We start from the raw sequence: 22,077 nt of genomic DNA, 5'->3' as shown, positions 1-22,077 counted from the left end.
ACTGATGATCTCTGAATTATTAACTAATCACATAAACTTGCTAATTTGTAACAGCTGAACTTTATGATACGTCCTTCAGTCACTCTTTCATGAAATCATCGTCATCACTTGGTTACTTGGCGTATGGAGTACTAAATAAGGAACTGTGTAGCTTGTGGTTATGTCACATTGTATTCCAAATGTATATATATAAGAAAGCTAAGAGGGGATGATTATGTTCTGCATATTGAAAAGGGTTTTTAATGTGTTGGATGTAAAGTTTATTAGCAAATCAATCCAGTCGATGGATTATTGTGTTGAGTCTGTAAGCTTTACAGGATTTTTTTGTTTGCTTTATGCACCAAAAACTGTATTTGCCTAGAAAAAAAATGTAATGTAAACACAAAATGTGAAGCATCTGCAACATCTCAGATTATTTAGTTACTTTTTTATTTGCAATAACAGCACCACACGTACAAGCTTTTTGTACGATTTAAAGATAACATAAAAAATAGAGTGATTTTTTTTATATATATATACAGAAAGAGATTATGCATAAATTCAACAACAGTGCAGATAAAGCCTCACCAAATCTCATTCAGTCAGTCACCAGGGAAGTCATTTTAAATAATGAGGACAAAAACATCCTGATATAGCAGTAAATATATCTGTAAAACAACAAGTGAGGAATTGGAACAGACTTTAAATAAAGGTCTATGTAAATAAAATAAATACTCAAAAATATTAGTTGAACTTTATCTTAAGATTTATGTCTATAAACGTGTATGCAAAAACATAAATAGTCCAGTTCCAGATGCTTGTTCATCGTATTGTCTTGCACTGAGCTCTTTCAGTTGAACTGCTGTGAAATGGATTATGGGTGCTCTTGGTCTCTGTTGTCCTTCTCCTCTTTGCAAAAAAATCTGCCAAGAAAAACAGAATTTTAATCGACGGTATTATCTTATCATAACTGCGTGTATATCTGGAGGAAATAATAAACTCGTGGATCTGCCAGACGTGTTTTTTTTTTACCTGTAATTCGCGCGTTAGTTTTGGGTTTGGCTGCCTGTTTTAAAAGCGATCTTTTCCTCCGGACAGGCGTCACCTCAGCGGGACACTTGAGTTTGTTTGAGATGCTGGAGCAGTTCTCCCGGTCGATCTCTGCGCTTTCCTCGCAGGCTCTGTCGTTATCCTCAGTTTTTGGAGAACTCACTGCGTGATTCGTTTGCGCGGACTCCAGATAGAAAGCCGCAGTACAGTTTGCGGGTATCTCCTCCCAGTGGAACCTGCCAGGTAGCGGCGTCTCAGACTGGAAGTTGAAGTTCCAGCGACGGCTGTCCTGCTCGGTGTTCTCCCAAAGCTTTAGCTTGAAATCCTGTCGCAGCTGCTCGTGATCCACCGGGCCAAAGAGGCTCCTGCAAACAGACTCCCTGCGTCTGATGAAATCCATCCTTCAAATTATTCTGTCTGATGGGAAGGAAAACTCTTCAGGTAGTTTAGGCACAGTTCCTGTTGTTGTCTCCTTCTGGTCTGCTCTGGTCATCACGGCGCTGGAAGTGCATTTAAAGGCTGGAGGGCTCACGGTGTTTTGGTTGTACACAATCAGCAGAGCCTTCTGATTGGCTGCAGCTGTCTGAATTGGAGGACAGGCGTAAGGGGGCCAAATTCATTCATTGTTGGATGAAGACCATTGAGACCTTAAAAGCCCCCGGTGATAAAAAGAAGTGTATCCTAACAAGTAAAGGTCAAATTAGAATTATCATAACAATGACGGTTTCTTTCACAGAGAACACCGTTGGTGCGCACATATACATTTTGAATGGGTCAAAATACCAAGAGAAAATAAAATATATATGTAAATAAAATATATAGCAGCCTAGGCAGGACAAATCCTACTCAACTAAAAGCAGGGTACGGTACATCCAGCTCTCTCACTCCCCTTGGCATTTTCTTCTATTTTGTTGCTATACAATTTGGAATTCCTGCTACTCTATTTCTAAGATGTTGCACGTTTCTCTGAACACATTTTATGTATACTTACCTTTAAATCTGTTAATAATTCTTAACTTCAACTTGGTATCTGCATTTGGATCAACTGATCAGTCACAACAACATTTGAGTTACAAAATAGAAAATAAAGAATCATTGAAAATCCTTTGATGCACTACTAAATCTACTTTTGGAAAGACAATAAATCGTACAAGAACAAACCTGCTAAGAAAGGTTAGATGATCACAACTCAACTCAGACAAGAAGGCTAATAATCAGAAGCAATAAAGAGGTCAAAGTTATAATTGGAGTGTCTGTTCATACGACCACTTTCTGTATGTTCCAAAAAGATGAGATTTCTGGGAAAATGACCAGAAAATGGCCATCAGTTGAAGAAAAAATATAAGAAAGACATTGAAGTACTCCACAAATATCTAACCTATTAGCAAAAGCAAAAGAGGAAAAAAAAACATTTCTGAAATAGTAACATTTCCTATGCTTTTTACATCAAAGTGCCACAAAAAGGAGTTGTGCAGTTTAGTCTATAGTTGAGGACAACAAAGATCAAAGTGTTCTTGCCAATTTGAAGTTCAAAATGGCAGTTACATTTTAGACCACATATGCTAATTAAAACGTGAACTATTTTCTGAATCTATACACATTCTCAAGTCTATTCTTCAGTGAACAATTAAAAGCATCCTTGAATAAATGATTGATGTACCTGCTGAAAGAAGAGATTATGGATGTGTTTAAAAGTCACAAGTATGTATAAAGCTCTCCAATTTAACAGTAAAGGCGTGGTCCCAAGAGGAGCAGTGTGGAGTGGCTAACCAACATGCAAAGCAATGGTGCACAGCAGCATCTGGGACTGGCGGCAGGGACAGCACCACCTTTGCACCACTTCCTGATGACCCAGGTGGTTCACTTGAAGGGAAAACCTCTCAGTCCTTTCAGGTGTGGATCACCAGAAGAGGGAGAGGGACGTACGTTGCAACAATGCAGGAGAGACAAGACACACCTCTGGTAAGTATGCACAATGTTGCCGTGTTCTTTTTTCTATGAAGTGAAAAACTCTGTATGTTAAAACCAATGTTTTCATAAAAACTGTTGGGTTGAAGGTTCCCATCGTTACTGTGCAGTTAGTCAAGGATAATAAAGCAGTAAGGTAAAATCAGTGGAATATTCAATGTATTGTCTAAGGTAAGTCTCTGTAGGTTTTCAGCTGTGGAGGATGTAATTACACAGTTGAATTCAGTTTTATTTATGTAGCGCCGAATAACACTTTCTCAGGGGACTTTACATTGTAAAGTCATGACCTGAAAGTATTATAGAGAGAAAACAAGCAATTCCCCTTGAGCAGCACTTACTGAGGGGAGTAAAAACTTCCTTTTTAAGAAGTAGAAGCCAATAACAGGATGAAGTTCAGAGAGGAAGGCCGTGTGAAATTGATAAGTACTAGAGATGTACTTACATTATTTTGACAAGAATTTGTAATCCATCCATCCATTTTCTATACCTGGTTAATCCGTCGGTCGGGTCGCGGGGGTGCTGGAGCCTATCCCAGCGGCCATCAGGCAAGAGGCGGGGTACACCCTGGACAGGTCGCCAGTCCATCAGAGAATTTGTAATGTGAATCCATATTAAACTTTTTTCTACCATATCCTAAGAAAGCGAGCCTTACACCACTAAATGGTGCACAATTTTAGTCCATTATCTTACATCTTTGTTTGTGGTAAAGTGAAAGAATGAAGTCTTTGAATTGATAAAAAGCTTAAATTTGCTTATATTTCAAACCTCAACTCTATTTCAACGTATTTTCTTTACAACCAGATATTCAGGCATTTTGTGCAAACTTACCATGAATTATAAATAAATGAAAATGTTTTTATTCAAAATCTAGTATTCACTGTACAAGGTTTTTTTTTTCTTTCTTTCTTTAATTTTTTTTCAAGTATGTTGTTTCCTACAAACATCCATAGGGAACTTGGACCTTACAGTATTACTTAAACAGAAAAAAAACATAACATTTTATGATGTTCAACTTAAAGCTGAATGTAAAATGTGTACATGGAAGGTAGTGTGTCTCCTTGAGATATCTAAACACACACGCACACCCACACAGACACACAAACACATTTATGCACACAGCTCAACCTCCTTCCCTCCACTTTTGCATGCAAATTGTCTCGTTTGCATGCCCAGTAGTCTTTTCCCTCCCAGACCCAAACCTATAGTCAAATAAAAGCTTTCCCAACAAGCTGCTCACTTACATTAAACAGATGGCTAAACAGAAATTGAGTATGAGTCTGTACAGGGTATTAATATTGCACCAACATTCTGCTGAAATGCTTTTTTAAATTTATTTTATTTAAAGTACAGAGAGCAACTACTGCATTTCTGTTGCATTATTTTTCTTTTGTTTTGATCATCTTTCACTTGCTGCTCAAGTGCCCATGCAAATAAGGCTGGCTGATAAAAGTCTGTGTATACTGAGGCAAATGGATAACCTTATCAATAATGAATGAGTTTGCTTTTTGAACTGAGTGCCATTTATTTCTGTGAAAAGAATCATTCAAAGATGAACAGATGGTGCCCATTTTCATTGTAAAACAACAGCCACTGTCATAATGTCAGAAGAGTATTTTACAAAATAATCTTTACTATTTAATAGAACCAACTAACCATAGAAAAGTGCAAACATTTTAGGCACAGAAAGTAAGGTGAAAATGCTTTTAGAAATTATGCCATAAATAGCATTCAAATATCTTCAGACAAACTGATCTGAATAGAAAGAAAACCTTGATTGAAACAATATTTTGTGAGGTCACTTTTCACTGCCTTGAAGGCAAAACTCTTTGTCAGACTCATGCATATGTACTAAACTTTATTTACATTTTTCATTGTATCAGAAGAGTTTCATGTGTTATTATGAGCCCACAGTATGTGCAGATCAGTTTTGCTAGTTCTATGAGTTGAAGGGACTGTTTTGTGTTTCTCTTGATCAAGCATCAGGCAGGAAGAAGCACTTTGCATCTGAGGCGAGAATGAAAATTCAGCCAGCTTTGCATTAACCACAAGTACTTATTACAGCCTTTCCATCTGTAAAAATGCGGTGAGTGAGTCATAGACGATTAAGTGGGAAAATGACCTAATATTGTTGTATTAATTTGTGTACAGAAGACATTGCAGCCACAGACACGATGCCTTCAATGTGGGGATGTCCTGAAGTGGTCAGAGGAACACAGGTATGTGTGTGTGTGTGTGTGTGTGTGTGTGTGTCTGTGTAAAAATGAAAGACAAAATTAATGGGTATGTATGTTCCCTCCACATAAAGTGATGCTTTCACCACATTCAAGGCAACTGAGAGAAGCTCTTATTTGAGATAGATTGTGTGATGTTAAGGTTGCATTATAAAGAAATCTCATCTGATCAATTGAAAACAGGCAATCACTAGCTCTCTGATCAGACCTATGATTTAGATACTTGCTACAAGAAGAAAACATTTGTGCAAGTCTTTAGTAAGTAAGTAGATTTTCTTCCTAAATTATTCACGAGAAATGGTCTTTTCTAAGCTGTAGAACAAAATGCTTTGTGGGTAAGCATTGTGGACAAAGAAGCCAAAGCATAAAGCTTCAGAATAATCCCATAGATTTAAATGAGTTATATTATTGAAATAATATCAACAGACTTTACATATTTAACATGATATACATGATTTTATAATGAAAGCTTTGACCCTTTCTGGAAATTCTAAGGCTTTAAGCTTGGTAACTTTAAATAATGCGTCGATCCAAACGGACATACACAAGAATAATAATCAGGTCCCTCTGGTTCCTCCTAAGTAAGCGTCAGATGAAGTGTCTGACCAGTGTTAGTCACCACTCCTTTTACAGCTGCCATAGTTACTTGTCTTGCATGCAATTGACTGCCTCTGCTGTAGGGAGGGCCATCAGAGGCAGTGCTAAAGCACAGCAGAGAGGGAGGACTTCCTCATTATATTTGTTATACTTTTCAAGCTAAGTCTACCTGCTTTTCAAGGTTACAAAGTTCTGCTTTAATGATGAAAGAGTAATTTATAGTAAGACATGTAGATCAATTACACTTTTTTGGAATATGTGGTTTTACAAATGATAAGTAATGAGAAAATGTGGTTAATGCAAAGAAAAAAAGTCCTTCAGACAGAGATGAGTGTGGTAAACACAACACCAATTCCAAAGTGGTTGGGATGTTAAACCAATATTTTATTCACAACACAGAAAAAAATTAAGAGTCATTTAACATTTCATGATAAATATTAGCTCATCTTGAATTGGATGGCTGCAACACATCACAATACTGACAGTGGAAGGTTATAGGACAGATTATATCTCTTTATTTTGGATTCTAAGAGGTGAGTAAGGGCTGGGGAGAATTCCAAGTTTCCTGTCTACTACAGAGTACTTTGTGATGCAGCATAATGAATAATTTTGTCTGTCTCTCGTAGTGTCCTCCTCGGCTGTTCATGCTGTTCTATGGTGAATGAGACTATTGAGAACGTTGCCAGAGGACTGGCCAGCAAAATGAAGAAGAAGAGTCACTGGGCAGCTGGAAGAGTGGGTGACATTGACTTTATTGGCTCAACGAAAACACGAGGAAAGGTGAGGTTAAAAAAGAAAAAGTGCTGAGGGTTTCATAGTAGCCTAGCAATAATTACTTTGACAGCAGGATGCTTATATGGTGATTTTTCTCTTCCATTTATTCAGTTTGTGAGAGTGCAAAGCAACACAGACCCAGTGCTGATCTACCAGATGCTGACTGAAGAGTGGGGCCTTTCTCCTCCACACCTGGTTGTGGCGTTGGTGGGAGGAGATGAGCTGGCTCAGATGAAGCCCTGGCTCAGGGACACTCTTAGAAAAGGACTTGTGAAGGCTGCACAGAGCACAGGTTATTATCAAAGGGGCAAAATTAGCCGAGGCTTTTGACAAGAAGTATATACTTTCTTTGATGCCCTCTACTGACTGGTGGAAGGATTGTTATTATAATTTGCATTGTCTTACTCTTTTATGCAAGAAGTTGTTCTCTTAAATGAATGTTTATTTTTATACTTGATTATGTCAGCATAAATATTGTTGAATAATTCAATGTAAAAAAATAATCAAAAATCTTATTACATTGACAGCTATTAAAGAATCTTCTGGTATATTACTGTGTTACAAACTCCCTCATATAAAGTTCCTGTAGAAGCTTGTCCAAATGTCCAATGCACTCCACACACACACACACTCACACACTCATGCATCTCTGTTCTTCAGGGGCATGGATTCTGACTAATGGCCTTCGCTTTGGCATCACCAAGCACTTGGGCCAGGCAGTGCGAGATCACTCCTTGGCCAGCACCTCCTCTAAAGTTCGTGTGGTGGCCATTGGCATTGCACCTTGGAACATGATCCACAACCGAGAGGCACTACTCAATGCCAAGGTTCCTGTTCACACATAGACAATACAGGACCACAAAAGCCAACATAATTTCTGAGAATTGTTAATGTGCCAAAGCTGTCCTCAGCCTTTCTGCATACCTGTATTCATTTTCATAAGGTGGATGAGCCTGCAGTATACCAACCACAGGACCTGCCCCACGGCTCAGTGTATTCTCTGGACAGCCACCACTCTCACTTTGTACTTGTGGAGGAGGATCCCAACAGACCGGGAGCCACTAGTGAAATGAGGGTGAAGCTCCTCAAACACATCTCTCTTCAGCGCACAGGTTATGGAGGTAAAATCCATTAAGTCACAGTTGGGAACAAATAACAATTTGAGAAAATTTTAAGCAAAATGAGATGAGAATGCCATAATTTAATATTAGTTAATTAAAAGTTAAAATCCAACATTAACTTTTACTCATGTGAAGTTAAGTCAGTTTAACAGTCAAATATGAATTGTGGGAATATTCATTTTGAAAAATGGTAGCTTTCGTGATGTTAAATTATAAATGCACTATCCATTATTTCATTGTGGTGCTGTACATAATACATGTGGCTGCTTCATATATGCATATCTTAAAGGAGAATTGTGCTTCATATTTTATAATCTTTTGATATGGCTTGCTGTAAAATCAAAGGCCTCAACATTGTACAAAAGGGCAGCAGTCACGTTAAGTATTCTTTTTAAACTACTAAACCACACTATTCCTCTTTCTGCCATTCAAGGCCAACTCTGTAAAAAGTTCCCAGGAAAAATAATGAAACATCAAAGAAGGAGAAGACTTGGGCTTGTGCTCTTATGGTTTACTTGTTCACTCATCCACTCATTATATAGTGTTCACAATATAAGAGACTCACTAGGGTAGGGATAGCCAGCTGCTGATCCATTTCAGACCCAACTTGAATGCAGCAGTATTTCATAATTATGTGCCGTACTTGTTGCATAAACAGACAACGACAGGATACACAGACACACCTCAAGTGGTTGAGAACATGTTGCAATTAACATATTTTACCACAATTGTATGTTTACAAGGCACTAGAAAGAAACAAATGATTTTAGCCAGAAAAATTTACTTTTAACAGGTATTTGAATATGTTAGTCTGACCAAAATCGTACGTAAATCACAAATTGTGACAGAAAAGCAGTCCTTAAAGACTATCTGTCAACTTGCATTAGGAAAAAGCAATTATAGACTGTTGCTTTGCTCTAATAAATAAAAACTTGTTTTTATTCCACAAGTTCATCTGCAAAAAAAAAAATCACCATTCAAATAATACAGAGACAATGTCTCTGTGGTGAATTAAGCCATACTTAGACAGATAATGAAAAGAGAATGAAATGGTAGAATGTCACACAGTCCACAATGTCAGACATACAACTTCATATTAACTCCATTCCACTCCTCTGTACATGTATACTGGGACAAGGACCATTATCCAGTGAAATGGTGAAGTCAAACCCTAACAGTAGCTTGACTCAACTGTGCATGTAACTCTACCAACTGTCCCATTGACTGCAGCTGTAACACTGTACGATAATCTCAATAATAACGAATTAGTATTGGCAACAAAAAGCAATCAAACAGGTCAAAACAACTGTTGGTAAACAGCTAATTTTGGAGCCATGTCATTGACCCATTATTGCAACTGAAATATTTCAAAAGCAAGTAGCATTACAACATATCTCTAACATGTTTACATTTTGACTGAAAATGTGGTTTCTTAACATATAGAACAAATAGTTACTCAAGTCTTACATGTCAGGCAAAAAAAGTAGAGACTAACCACTTTAAGGTTGTGAGGTCTGAGGAGTATGATGTGTTTATCAAACATTCTCTACGGGTCAGAGAAGTGAAAATCCCCAAAAAGCGACCATAGAAGACAAAGTTTAAAGTGAGACATTTAACTATTTCATGAAAAATATGAGCTCATCCTGAAATTGATGGCAGCAACACGTTTCAAATAAATAGGGAAAGGGGCAACAAAAGAATAAAAAAGTAAAGTAGTAGTACAAAGAAATGTCTGGAGGAAATGTTACAACTAATTAGCTTAATTGGCAAAGACTTTCAGAAGTAGGAAGAGGTTCAGCAGTGTGCAAAAATCAGCATTTATAAATTGTGGAGCAGTTTCAGAATAGTGTTTATTATTGTAAGACTTTGATTGTTAAATCATCAGTAAATGATAAACAAAAATATACAGTACGTATCATCCAAAGATTCAAAGAATTCAGAGACATCTTCGTGCGCAAGGACACAGCCCAAAATCTATGTTGGATACCTGAGATTTTCAGGACCCCAGGAGGCATTGCATTAAAAGCATGTATGAGTTTGTCATGGAAATCACTGCATGGGCTAATGAACAGAACCAGAGATCATTGTCTCTGAACACAATGGACATTCATGGAGCCAATCCTGCACAGTAGCTCTGTATTTTCTAATGCCATGACTCCAGTTACTACACAGACAGAGGAGCAGGCAACTGTTCAGGCTGTAACTTGATGTTGCAAGATAAAAATGAAGAGTTGCAACTCATAAACAGGAAAATGAAGACTAAACCCATTCATATATAGCTTTTTTTCTGTTTTTACATTGCATTCTGGAACATTATTCCAATCCCATTTAATCTTTTCAGTGGTTAAAAAAAAGACTGGCACTTTGGCTTCAGTAATTCGAACTCTGTAAAGTCTGTGCTGTAGTCACACAAAGTGATGCCAAAGTAGCACAAATCTGAGATGTGCTTCTTGGTGCTTGCAGGCACAGGAAGTTTTGAGATCCCTGTACTGTGTCTCTTGGTCCATGGGGAACCCAGAATCCTAAAGGTAAGTCATATTTCATTATGGTATGTTTGCTATGTTATTTTTTTTGTCATATGAACATCCAAACATTTGACTGAACGGACAAGCTAAGGCTTGAGAATTAGGATCAGAGTCAGAATTTGACGGTAATATCAACTGTAACTATCAGACCAAAGTCAGACTGATAGCAAACTATTCATATTATCACACAAAACATCTACCAAAATGCCTGTCCAGGACAACTGTAATGGGTGGTGTATGGACCCAATTGCAGTACAAAGGACTCAGAAGACAGTGGTAAAAAGTTCAACGCTTCACTGAGACTCTGGCAAACGGTTTAGAAACCGGCAAACAGGAATCAGGAGAGCAGAGGCAAGGTTCTTAGTCAGGGACGGAAGGCTGGGTCGAATTACCAGGAGGCAGACAAAGCAGGGAATCAGGGACATGCGAGGTCGGTACCGGGAAGGCTGGCAGGAGAACACTGAGAAGACTTGCATGGCAAAGAACAATCTGGCAAAGGATTGAGCGTGGAGCTGGTGACTATATGCTGGGCTGATTGCATGTGATGAGAGGCAGCTGTGTGCACAGGTGAGTGGAGTGAACTGATGAGGTGTGTGTGGCTGACAGGTTGAGTGGGGCAGAAGCAGCATCAATGGAAAATTACTGATGACTGAACTGTGACAACAACAATATATTTGCATAGCTATAACCATAACTGACGACTCTGAAGAAAAAGGCATTCACTAAACAATACGTTTTTTGTTTCTGATCAAACTTTTTAAAAATAAGATCTCAGCTAACCATGAACAAAACTGTGTATCATAATCATAACGTTGTGTTTTTTTCCTGAAGAGGATGCATAAAGGAATTGGAAATTCAACTCCGTGGCTGATCCTGGCAGGCTCGGGAGGTGTGGCTGACATCCTTGTCACGCTGATAAATAGGGGCTGCTGGGACACAGACAGTGTTCATGAGCTGATGCTGGACACCTTTCCAAATGCCCACCACAGCACAGACATCAGTAACTGGGTCAAGCTGGTGAGAGCCATGTACACAGCATGGGGGCAGGCACCTACAAAGATATGCACAAGACTTGAACATTTGCAGAAAAATGGGACACACTGGGAAGTACTTTGAGGCGAGCTAATGTGGGATTTATCTTAAGAATTTGAATGTGACCCTAATAAGGGTATAAGGAAGGGGGACAATATTCAAAGCTTACACGTTGAAGAGTTTGTGCTGACCTAAAACAATTTATTAGTGTTAAAAAAAAAGAAAAATAAATTGCATATTACACACTAATAACTGTCAATCTGCCAATCAGATCCAGAGGATACTTGATCATGGGCATCTCCTAACTGTACATGACCCTGAACAGGAGAGCTCTGAGCTGGATACAGTCATTCTCAAAGCTCTTGTCAAGGGTAAAGTACTTCCTGTGAGAGCTATGTTCAAGAAATTTGGAATTCCCTGCAAAATTACATTACATGTTTTCTGACTTGACAGAGCTGTGACATTTTGAGTGCTTCGTAATTTGTGAATTTGTTGATATTTTACCTGTCTCTGTGTTTATCAGCTTGTAAGAGCCAAAGTCAGGAAGCACAAGACTTCCTGGATGAATTGAAGCTGGCTGTGGCGTGGAACAGAGTGGATATTGCCAAGAGTGACATCTTCAATGGAGATGTGGAGTGGAAGGTGAATTAATACATTGTAATTTTGCATTAATTGGGCAGTTAGCTGTAAGTCTGTTTCCCATAAGATTTAAAAAAAGGACAAAATTTGTATTTTGTTGGTACAAAAGGGACTTACTGATGACTTGCAATAAAAAATAAGGATTTGACAGTCAAGCCAGTTTGAATTGTAGTATAGACAAAACACAAGTATTGTGTTGTAACGAAACAAATTTATTTTTGCAGGCATGTGACCTTGAAGAAGTCATGATGGATGCTCTTATCAATGACAAACCCGACTTTGTGCGCCTCTTTGTTGACAATGGAGTGAACCTGGGTGAGTTCCTTACCTACGGTCGACTACAGGAGCTTTATTGGTCTGTGTCGGAGAAGAGCCTCCTTCACAACTTGCTCCTCAAAAAGTACGAGGAGAAGCAGCTCCTGCTTGGAGCGGCCAGGACACCTGGTCCACCTGGACACCATCCTCCTGAGCAAGGGAAACCCCGTTTCACCCTCTATGAGGTCGCCAAAGTGCTGAAAGACTTTCTCCATGACTCCTGTAAAGGCTTTTACCAAAAGATCCCCACAGTGAGTCATATTCGCCACCTCAAATGTTCCAGTGAATAATTCATAGTTTTGACTGATAAGTTCTAAGTTTGAGTTGTTGTTGTTCTCAATCCTTTTGGCTTGCCACCTTAAATGTAGATTCTTGACACCTTGTCACAGTTTGTCTTTATCTTGTGAGCAGAGAAGGAATTTTCCCTTCTAGCCCTCTCAGAGTATTTCATTTTAAACTTTTAAAGGCATCTGAAAGATGCAATAAGGCAGACAATATTTAGACTTCATTGTAAACTCACTTCTTGGAAGACAGTAAATCTTTAATTGTGACCTTAATGGCTCATCATGCACGAGTAGAAATAGAACACAAGATCTAACCAAAGAAGCTATCACAATTTCAAGGTGATCCATGCTTATTCTAATTCCAATTGACTCACCTGTTGTCACCATGATTTGATAGATCAATTAATTATTTATTTATTTATTGCTGAGTGAGTCATTTCACATTCCAGTTGACAAACAATCAGGCAAAAATGACAACGGAAGTAATTGGTTTGTAATAACAACTTCCATGAATTATGTGACTCCTATAAGCATTACATGTTGTTTAAACTGTCTGCATCTGCCCCGTTTACTTTACATATTAGATCAATTCTGTATAATGTGTGTGCACTCCAGGAGAAGCCGGCAAAGGGTCGACTGTTCCACAGCCAGAAGAACCTGGCTGAGTTAGAGGAGCGCTGCGAACATCCTTGGCGGGATCTTTTCCTCTGGGCTGTCCTTCAAAACCGACAGCAGATGGCTAACTACTTTTGGGCAATGGTCAGTCTTGACGGCTTCTTTGTTCAGTTCTGCTCTAGCTCATACTATAAAAACACTGCATGGTTCAATCAACAGCAGCCTAAATGTGCCTGGCATTGGAAAAAAATGTATCTTCAAACCAAGCTTAAGTGAGCTGAATTACACAGTGAGAATTTGTATTCTGGATTCAATGAGGCAGGCGGGATGTTGGCCAGCACAGTGCAGGTGTAGGTCAGCCCCACTATATGAAAATGTCACTCTAGATAAAAGAGCCCAGAAAGCTGCATATTTATCAAGAGCTAAAGTGAACTAAATCTTATCTCCAAGAACATTATTGAAATGAAGGTCATGCGGCTTGCTGAGGCAGTCAACCGGTGGTGAGATAGTGCAGGCACATCTAAAATCCTGACAAAGTTAATGAGAAATATATCCTGACATAGGACTGATGCTCCATGAATTGTTTAAATGACACCAATCAATGATGATTGCTCTTGTTTTCAACATCTTGTCAAAGCACTTTTTATTTCTTAGCTGCCCTTCCTCAGACTAAGGCAACCAATTATTGTAATCTCATAAGCGATCACCCTTATGTGCTCCTTTCCTGCATCTTATTTCAAACATTATCTGAAATTATGGTAATTGCATGCAGCATGTATACACCCCCCACTGCAAATCTCTCCAGCACTCAGACTGTGGCCTGGGTTGCTGCATTTATAATTTGATTGTTTGAAGTATCTCTCATGTTGAAAGCCTCACCACAATTATCCTCACAGGCCGGCATATGTGAGCAACATCTACGATATTCAATAGGTAGTCTAAATATATATGAGCCCTTGAATTACATTACAGGGCATGATGGATACAAATCATTCCTTACTTAAAGAAAAGATAAGGTCCACAGAGAATGAAATCTGCGTCAGTATGCCTTCTCTTCATTTACGCTACACTTGTCATGTTAGTGCAATAAATGTTTATTCTGAAGTACTGAATATAGAGTTATTAACTGTATGTCATCTGTTGATGATAGAAAATGAAACATAATGTACTATGAGGCCATGCAAGGACAATGCCAGTCACTTGCTTTAATGATTTTCTTTTTTTTATGAAAGAGCATCCTTTGACTCTTACATTCCCTCGAGCTTCATGTTTCTGTCTTCAAAATAGCAGTGAGATGTTAAAACAATGCAAAAATAGCTCTGTACCCAGGGAAATGTACCTTTTGTCCTCTTCCTGAGAGACAGGTGAGAGGGTTAATGCTGTATTAATTAGTTCTACCATAAAGTTCTTAAAACATTTAAAGGATGAGGAATCACAAGCACTTCTTGAAACACTTTTTATTGTACAAAACAAATTCACACACAGTGAATATGTCTAATAATCTTCTGATGCGTCCCTTGAAGCCAAAAATGATAGAAAATCGAAAAAAAAATCAAATTATACAGGAGGCAAATACACGCTTAGCTACAGTACATCTCCTTAGGGTGCTTCACTAAAGCATATGCGCACCACCGAGTTAAACTATTCACACATAAGTGTGACAATGACAGATCAGTTGCATTGCTGGCTTACACAGAGTCAGGCTGTGTGTTTTAACATTACTAGACATTCTGTAGCTGTCTTGGTGTGCTGGAGGCTGTTTTCTCATCTAACTATTAGTAGGAAAACAAAAAGTATATTGCTCTAAAGGCCAGATGATAAAACATTTCTTTTAATTTCAGCTGGTCACTGGTTTCAATTAATTCAATGAAGTTATCAAATATTTTTAGAGCCATCACCACTCTTTGCACAAAATGTAACCTAAAGTAAATTACATCCTCTTTGAAAGCGTGAAGACTTCTTTCTTATATTGTATATAAAGAGACTGAAACTGAGGCCTTGGAAGAGCAGATGAAAAACTCCCTGAAATGCATATTTAATACTAATGGGCAAAGATACTGTTAAATCTCTTTCATGATCAGCACAGTTTATCCTCTCAGGTGACACCACCTTGATAAAAAATTGCATCACCAAGACTTAAAACAGCTGTTTGAAGTCTACTATAACAAAGAAAATTATATTCTTTCCATGTGAAAAGCCATAATTTTCAGGAAGAAATCAAACAGTAAAATCTGCAGGTAGAATCGTAGATGATGCACACAATCATTGAGATGCAAAAGATGGAGCTCTAAGAAATTTCAAGACCCATTTTTTGGATACAGCTTTCTTTTAATCCTTCAGGGCCCTGAGGCAGTTGCAGCAGCGCTGGCAGGTTGTAAGATTCTGAAAGAGATGGCACGCCTGGAGTCTGAGGCTGAGTCTGCACGCAGTATGAAGGAGGCCAAGTATGAGCAATTTGCCCTCGGTGAGTACTTAAACTGTTCGATGACTAACTGACGATATGGTCAGAGAAACTAAAGGTCAAGCATACCTCCACTTACCTCAAACCAGTCCTAGCTAAACACAAATAAATCCCACTGGAAGGGAGGAAAATATCAATCTGATAGCTGGAATTCTTCAAAGGTAGAATGGATTGGTTGAGACTTGTGTTCTGACTCTTCTTATTGTGTTAGATGTTTTTGGAGAGTGTTATTCCAACAGCGAAGACAGAGCCTATGCTTTGTTAGTGAGAAGAACCCACTGCTGGAGCAAATCTACAGTACTCAACTTGGCAACTGAGGCAGATGCCAAATCTTTCTTTGCCCATGATGGAGTCCAGGTAATGGGGACAAGCATTCTCAAGCTCATTTGGCTTCCACTTATCTGATTTTTTTAAAATAAAAGATAAGCGATAAATCCAGACCATTCTATACTAAAAAACATTGCAGCTATTAAACATGTTTCAAATGTATTGTATGCTAATAGAGACATCATGCACTGTACAGTTTTGCCTGAATAATACAGTTTTACCCTCTGAAATGTCCTTGTCATTAGAAAGCCATCACTGAGAGTTAATTGGTATTCAGTATCAGTCGGAAAAGTTGGCACACAGTGAATAACATCTTTTATTTAAGGCACACAGTTGGAATTATCAAGTCTTTTTAATAGCATGCTGTTAATTATGATTCAGGATGTGTATTATTTTAATAGAATGTGGATTGTTCTGTTTCTGGGGGTGGACGAGTCCATGATTAAGCAACATGCGAATGGCCTCATCTCAGTCTGCAGCTAGATGTCAAATGAAATGATGTGCTTTAAGGAGGATTTTTTTCTTCCTTATATAACTCTTCTTGTGTGTATTCTAAGAAGATCCAAAGACTTTAATGTGGAAATATTCTAAGAACTATGGTGCCCCCTTGTGGTGAATTTATTCACGTGGATGTTGTAAACGTAGATTAAAATATCAACTCTCTCTCTCTGCAGGCTCTCCTCACAAAGATTTGGTGGGGGGCTATGACCACAGACACAGCCATCTCCAAACTCGTGGTATCTTTCTTCTGTCCGCCACTCATCTGGACCAACCTCATAAAGTTCAGGTGATACGTCCCATAATGACCCTGCATTTGTCTGAAACATGAGGATGTGCTTTATGTCATTTTGTTGTATCCACTGACAACCTCTTATGTGTCTCCAGTGATGAGGAGCTGGATAATCGTAATGGCAACAAGCAGTTTGTGGAGCTGGACAGTCTGGATACAGAAAAGGCTTTACTGCTAACAGATGATGATGACCCTTTGTGAGTTTGCCATTAACACTGTCTCAGTTAGAGCTCATTTCATTGGAAGCCAGAAACTAAATATCTTTGAAAAGCATTATGTTGTTTTTTGTCACGCTAATTTGCTGATTTAATTATTTTTCTTAATGTACAATATGCTGTTTCCTTACATTGTACTACTAAAACTATACTTGTCCCCACTTTACTGTTTATCATTTTTTGCTACCTCACTTTTATTCTTCCCATGGGAAATTTGTCCTGTAACCAAGTAAAACAAAAACAAAGACTGTAAAGCAAATACATGTAACATACTGTAGATTGGAAAAAAACCCAAACATTCAAAAGTCCATAATATCATCTCATTTATAAGAAGCGACATCAGTGACACATAACATAATAAGAAACAACAATGTTCTGAATAAAGGGAACATGCTGTAACTCGTAAATAGATAATTTCTAGCTGTATTTTGTGTGTAAAGATGATTTTCAGAAACAGCTGTGTGTGTTGTCCACTTGTGTTCTAGGGACTCTTCAGCTGGGGGTCCAGAAACACAAAGCTGCGCCTTTGTCTGGTGGCGCTTCTTTCTCCGCCGCTGGCGTCGCTTCTGGAGTGCTCCTGTCACTGTGTTTCTCGGCAACGTCATCATGTACTTTGCTTTCCTCTTCCTGTTCACCTACGTGCTCCTGCTAGACTTCCGTCCGCCACCACCATTTGGCCCTGGAGCTCCAGAGATAATGCTCTACTTCTGGGTATTCACTTTGGTGCTGGAGGAACTTCGACAGGTGATAATTAAAGAATTCCAGCCTCTCTTGTTCCTTTATTAACCTATTTTGTAAGTTCAAACAGCTTTAAATTTACATCATTATTTTGTGATAATTTTGTTAAAAATGCACATTTATCTACCCAGGCATCTCACACTTACTGTGATGGAGCAGAATTTTTATTAGATGTGTTACAGTGTTCAGTCCTGACAAGTCAGACACATCTGAGGAGGTGAAGATGTGATTCGCTAGAGTGAGCTCATTCTCTCTTGGGTTTTTAAGGATTCATGAGCCTCTCACCTCTCTGCATTACTCTCTCCCTGTAAGCCTGGTCAGACAAGCATGGTCCCTTATTGCAGTAATCCTGTTGGGCCTCCCCCGGGCATAAAAGACCCATATGAGACAGGCCTTCACTGCTGTTCTCTCCGTTTGCTGTTTCAATGTGCAGCTCAGACACTCCCTGAGATTAACAGAACCAAGGTACAAAGATACAAGTACAAAGGTACCGTCCGTCCATACGCACACACATATGTTTTTGTGTGTGTATTGCTATCACACTTTCATGTTAGTCTTCTGAGAGTGATGGTCAGGGTTTGCACACCAGTCTGTCACTTAATGAAAGCGTCATCCCGCCCTCAGCTTGTTGTCCAGATAACAGCACCATAAAGGGACCAAGGACTGGTTCTTGATGCACTTACAGGTCTCCTGTTTGGGGCCACAGGAGACAACTCAACCTTATACTCCTGGTGTGAGAGGCATTTCACCAAAGTGACAAACTGGAACATTGCAGGTGCCTTTAACACGTCAGGGCCGTGTACCTGCTAAGTCCCTTTTGGTCCCTGCAGGTGTCTCTGAAAGATGTTTCGATGTGTGACCTGGCAGGGGGCATGTAGATGTAGGAAACCGCAGCCTATGATTCTTTAGTATCTTCAAATATGTTCTTACAAAACAAGTGCAATATAATAATGCATGAACTATTTTTGTGAAACAGAGCTTCTTCACTGATGAAGAGATGAGCATCTTGAAGAAGTTTAAACTCTATGTGGAGGACAACTGGAACAAGTGTGACATGGTGGCCATCTCACTTTTTGTTGTTGGGGTGTCTTGCAGGTAATTACTACTAAATAACTCGGGTGACACTGACAAATACAACAGTGTGGAAGCTCTACTGTAAATTTGCTATTTTGATAGTGCAAGGTGAAAAAAAAAATCAAATATATTGTACTGTGCAAACTACTTAAGCCAACCCTCATTTCCAAATATTTTGCTTCCAAGAAGCCAGACTTTCTTGTAATAATTTTAAAGTCCTGAATGTCTTTTTAAAGTTTTTCTTTGGATATTGGCTGCTTTTTTCAATATCTCGATGTGGTTTGATGTATTTTTGAAAAAGCTGAGATGGAAGGACGTAGAGGCAGGCTTAGAAAAACTATCTACAACAGATGAACAGTATCTAAACGTGAAGAAATGGGGGAAAGACCTCATGCAGGACCTGAGTGTTGCATCTGGCCTTTTAGTTGATCCATCTCCAAGAAAGGCTGAGATATGTGAAATGACGCAAGAGCTGGACTGAAAATCAGTGGCAACAGGTCTTATGGTGTGATGAAGCCTGCTAAAGCAGCGTGGGATCGTCTTGAGTGAGAACGGAACAAAAGGCAGCCAACATCCAAAGAATAGCTTTTGAATTTTCTTCAAGAAGTCTGGAGAACTATTCTCAAAGACAATTGCAAGAAAGTACAAGAACGTTTGTCTGAGAGGGTTCAGGCTGTGTTGAAGAATATGAGCTCTTACCACATATTGACATTCAAGCTCATTAGAATTGTACAAAGAGTTTTTGCCTTATATACTGTGTTTGCATGTTTCAACAAATCTCTGCACCTAATTCCTGTTTTTTTGGCAATATAAACAAAGAAATGAGGGCGAGATCAAGACCTCTGCACATGATTGTAGGGAGTGACAAGAGCGGCAAAAAAATGGTAGAAATTATTAAATGTGTATCCTTCAACTTTCCAGAATGGTGGATAACACCTATGAAGCAGGACGAACAGTTCTGGCGATAGATTTCATGGTTTTCACTCTTCGTCTGATCCACATCTTTGCTATTCATAAGCAGTTGGGTCCCAAGATCATCATTGTGGAAAGAATGGTGACCAAAACAAAATTCTAGTGTCTTAACATACTTAGTCTGAAGACTCTTAAATCATAGATTAATACAATGTAGAATCTATGTTGCCATTAAGGAGATAAAACTGTCTGTCTTACAGATGAAGGATGTTTTCTTCTTCCTCTTTTTTCTGAGTGTGTGGCTCATTGCTTATGGAGTTGCCACCCAGGCTCTTCTTCACCCAAATGACCCAAGAATTGACTGGGTGTTTCGCAGGGCCTTGTACCGCCCGTATTTGCACATCTTTGGCCAGATTCCCTTGGAGGAAATAGATGGTAAACTAGAATAAAAAAAAATTTTTTTATATCTTTTCCAATGAAACAGGATACAACTTTTAAAATGTTTTCATTCATGAAAAATGTACTTAAGCCTGATTTATTGTAAAAATGAAACTTTTTTATCAAGCATAGCATCAGGGACAGCTTTCTTTTGACCTGAACTCATCTTATTGTTTCTTATTCTCTTATTAAATGGGCCACAGCTGCTCGGATGCCTGAAATTAACTGCACCAATGACTCAGAAGAGATTATCATGGGCCTACGGCCGCCGTGTCCCAACATCTATGCCAACTGGCTGGTCATTCTGTTGCTGGTTATCTTTCTTCTTGTCACCAACGTCCTGCTGCTTAACCTCCTCATTGCCATGTTCAGGTCAGTCAAGGGCTCTCAATCAAGGAAAACTCTCAAATATTGGCCATTTGTTAATTTTCCTCAATTTTCAGCTACACCTTCCAGGTTGTTCAGGGCAACACAGACATCTTCTGGAAGTTCCAAAGATATAATCTGATCGTGGAATACCATAGCCGGCCAGCACTGGCTCCACCCTTCATCATCATCAGCCACCTCTCCCAGCTCTTCCTGTGCCTGGTCAAACGGCCTGAGTCGAAGCAGGAACATCTTGGTATGAATGATCTACAAGTTTGTGTTCTGCTTTTCTGACATTCCTTGTTTGCTTACTGGCTAAATCAAAATGAATATTCGAAAACACGGCACCGTTATCCTTAAACCTCACTTTTTCTTTTCACGGAAACTCTGATAGTTTGATGGAATCTTGCTCTGCCTCCTTGCGTGCCTGCTTGTATGTTTTTTTTCGTGGGCAGAGAGGGAGCTGCCAGCAGGACTAGACCAGAGGCTGATAACATGGGAAACGGTGCAGAAAGAAAACTACCTGGCAAAACTGGAGCGGCAGCACTGGGAGAGCAGTGAGGAAAGACTCAAGAGTACCTCCTCAAAGTAATTTTTTACAGTGTCATCTTTTTGTCAGACTGTCATTATATTTTCGCTTTTAATCAGTTATCTTTTTGCCTTTGTAGCATGCTGTACATTACCTGCTTAACCCCAACCTGTAGCTTATTTTAAAGCTCATACCATTTATTAGAAAACAAAGATTATTTCAGAATTGGACACTGTTTAAACTGATTGATCATTATCAAGGGTTCAGAACTTGCTGAAGATTGTTGGCGGATTTAAGGATCAAGAGAAACGACTGGCATCCATGGAGGCTCAGGTAGGCCCCAGAGAAAGGACATCAAAAGCATCTTTTATGTATAATCTGGCAGCATTTTCTTCAAGATTCTTCTGACAGATTGCATAAACCTCCGTCATTTTTTTCTTTGTATCTAGGTCAGATATTGTGGAGAGGTGCTGTCCTGGATGGCGGAATGTTTTGCTCAGAGTACCCTAAAATGTGGTAAAGAAGCTCCAAGAGCTCCAAGTGAGTCTAAAGTCAGAAACAGTACAGTCTGACTTATAAAAAGTGACAGAAAATAAATAAATAAAAACATTGAAGACAGTATAATACTGCGAACAAACATTTCTACTGCTGCACTGGGGTTAGGGTTTCCCATTTTATATTAATGCTGCATGAAATGTCAGTGTCTCTAACAGGCAGCAAGGCAGACAACCCTGTGGATGCACCCCAAAACCATCCAGAGAATGAAACCAAACAAGAAGCAGCAGAAGCCAAACCAGGTCACCCAGGATATGGAGCCAACAAGAGATTTCCTTACATTGATGAATAAAAGTCAGTCACCCTCCTGGCATGTTGGGTGTATATTTTCTTTGGCGGATTGAAAGATAGTGGTCACCAGGGCATACAAATGGCCCGTCAATCCGTGGTAATAAAAAACAGATCATGTCTCATTTATTCCAAAAGAGAAGGGGCACCAATCCCTACTCACCACAATGCAAAAGAGAGGTATTGAGCCAAGGGGGGGATTGGGATTCAGTTTATAGATAACTTGTTTGTTTTTTTAAAGAAATTTTAAAAAC

General features: G+C 39.0%; 2 protein-coding genes across 2 annotated transcripts; one reads left to right on the top strand and one right to left on the bottom strand.

The window, feature by feature from the left end:
- Nucleotides 1–512: 512 nt before the first annotated feature.
- Nucleotides 513–1,476, bottom strand: cdkn1ca (cyclin dependent kinase inhibitor 1Ca). Its single transcript, XM_072381200.1, has 2 exons — nt 1,012–1,476; nt 513–902 (listed from the first exon to the last, which is right to left on the bottom strand). The coding sequence occupies exons 1-2, from the start codon at nt 1,427–1,429 to the stop codon at nt 802–804; spliced, it is 519 nt and encodes a 172-aa protein (XP_072237301.1). The 5' UTR covers nt 1,430–1,476; the 3' UTR covers nt 513–801.
- A 1,398-nt stretch (nt 1,477–2,874) lies between these two features.
- Nucleotides 2,875–22,051, top strand: trpm5 (transient receptor potential cation channel, subfamily M, member 5). Its single transcript, XM_072380003.1, has 26 exons — nt 2,875–2,991; nt 5,146–5,213; nt 6,452–6,605; nt 6,711–6,891; nt 7,260–7,426; nt 7,543–7,720; nt 10,184–10,248; nt 11,077–11,262; nt 11,549–11,648; nt 11,801–11,919; nt 12,141–12,482; nt 13,131–13,274; nt 15,471–15,594; nt 15,803–15,948; nt 16,593–16,705; nt 16,804–16,905; nt 17,409–17,667; nt 18,638–18,756; nt 19,657–19,789; nt 19,908–20,082; nt 20,289–20,457; nt 20,529–20,707; nt 20,907–21,039; nt 21,241–21,313; nt 21,430–21,520; nt 21,682–22,051. Exons 1-26 carry the CDS (start codon nt 2,965–2,967, stop codon nt 21,825–21,827), a joined length of 3,693 nt encoding a protein of 1,230 aa, XP_072236104.1. The 5' UTR covers nt 2,875–2,964; the 3' UTR covers nt 21,828–22,051.
- Nucleotides 22,052–22,077: the final 26 nt, after the last annotated feature.

The sequence above is a fragment of the Leuresthes tenuis genome, unplaced genomic scaffold (genome assembly GCF_036924035.1).
Source record: "Leuresthes tenuis unplaced genomic scaffold, fLeuTen1.0.hap1 SCAF_2, whole genome shotgun sequence".
Classification (NCBI taxonomy): domain Eukaryota; kingdom Metazoa; phylum Chordata; class Actinopteri; order Atheriniformes; family Atherinopsidae; genus Leuresthes; species Leuresthes tenuis.
This window is presented reverse-complemented; position numbering and strand designations above follow the sequence as displayed.